The sequence below is a fragment of the Sinocyclocheilus anshuiensis genome, unplaced genomic scaffold (genome assembly GCF_001515605.1).
Source record: "Sinocyclocheilus anshuiensis isolate Anshui unplaced genomic scaffold, SAMN03320099.WGS_v1.1 C32566840, whole genome shotgun sequence".
Classification (NCBI taxonomy): Eukaryota; Metazoa; Chordata; class Actinopteri; order Cypriniformes; family Cyprinidae; genus Sinocyclocheilus; species Sinocyclocheilus anshuiensis.
The window spans coordinates 1-1,127 of NW_015617996.1; the positions used below are offsets into that span (position 1 = coordinate 1).

The 1,127-nt window shown below is 42.7% G+C and overlaps 1 protein-coding gene across 1 annotated transcript; it reads left to right on the forward strand.

Moving 5' to 3' along the window:
* Positions 1 to 4: 4 nt before the first annotated feature.
* Positions 5 to 925, forward strand: LOC107682763 (serine/threonine-protein kinase pim-1-like; the record flags this gene model as incomplete). The annotated part of the gene is made up of 3 exons (XM_016478912.1): positions 5 to 351; positions 490 to 665; positions 776 to 925. Coding segments are annotated over 3 exons (618 nt in total), but the record flags the coding sequence as incomplete, so codon positions are not given.
* Positions 926 to 1,127: the final 202 nt, after the last annotated feature.

Sequence of the window (1,127 nt, forward strand, 5' to 3'; positions counted from 1 at the left end):
AATTCTTGCAAATGAAGGCCCCAGGGTAGAGGAAATCATCCAGCTTCTGGACTGGCGGGTGGAGTCTGACCACTACATTTTGGTCCTAGAGTGGCCCGTTCCCTTTGAGGAACTGAACTGGTTTCTCCTTGGGCAAATAGTGACCACTGAAGAAGACGTGGCATGGGTCATCATGCGCCAGGCAACATTCGCAGCTCAAACATGCTGCCGACGTGGAGTGTTGCACCGGGATATTAAGATGGAAAACATTCTTATTAACCCGGACACACTCAAAGTGAAATTAATTGACTTTGGGTGTGGTGATTTCCTCGTCCTTACTGGTATGTATGATCCCTCAAAGCTGCGAAGTGGGTCTCAAACTCTGGTGATGAGTTGAGGGCCATTTACACAGGACTCTGAGTGAATCAAGCTCTCATGAAGCATCCAGAAATGGGATCCACTGTTGTGAATCAAATGGCATCAAATCATTTCTTGCACGATAGTGAAGAGCACAACAGAGTACTGCCCTCCTGAATATCTGATGACCGGCCAGTACCACGGGGAACAAGCGACAGTGTGGTCTCTGGGGATCCTCTTGTTTGCATTGCTGTGTGGAGATTTCCCAAAAATACAAGACCTGGAAAAGATTAACAGTAACACCTGGGCCAAAGATGGCTTGTCGAAAGGTGAGATCTTCACTTCAGCAAAAGACAATTATAAATCTGAAGCATACAAAATAGAATTTCAATGTAAATTTGATGTAATAATCAGACATCTCTCTCTTCTTTCTGCATAGAATGCTGCGATATTATTTGTTGCTGTCTGCAGTTTGACTCAAAGCAGCGGATTGAACTGGAGAAACTCAGTCTCCACGACTGGTTTACAGTATGACCGGAAGCCAATGCTGCTTCAGGCCCCCAGAAATTCACAGAAGTGGAGAAATGTACCCTGATGGAAATATTCATGGCTGTTCCAGTCCTCAACCCAGAGTTGTTTAATAGAAATAATAGATAGATAAGATGGATAGATAACATAGGATGATAAGATAAGATAGACATAAGATAAGATTAGATAGGATAGACAAAAGATAGACATATAAGATAAGAGAGACATATAGGATAAGATAGACATAAGATAAGATAGACATA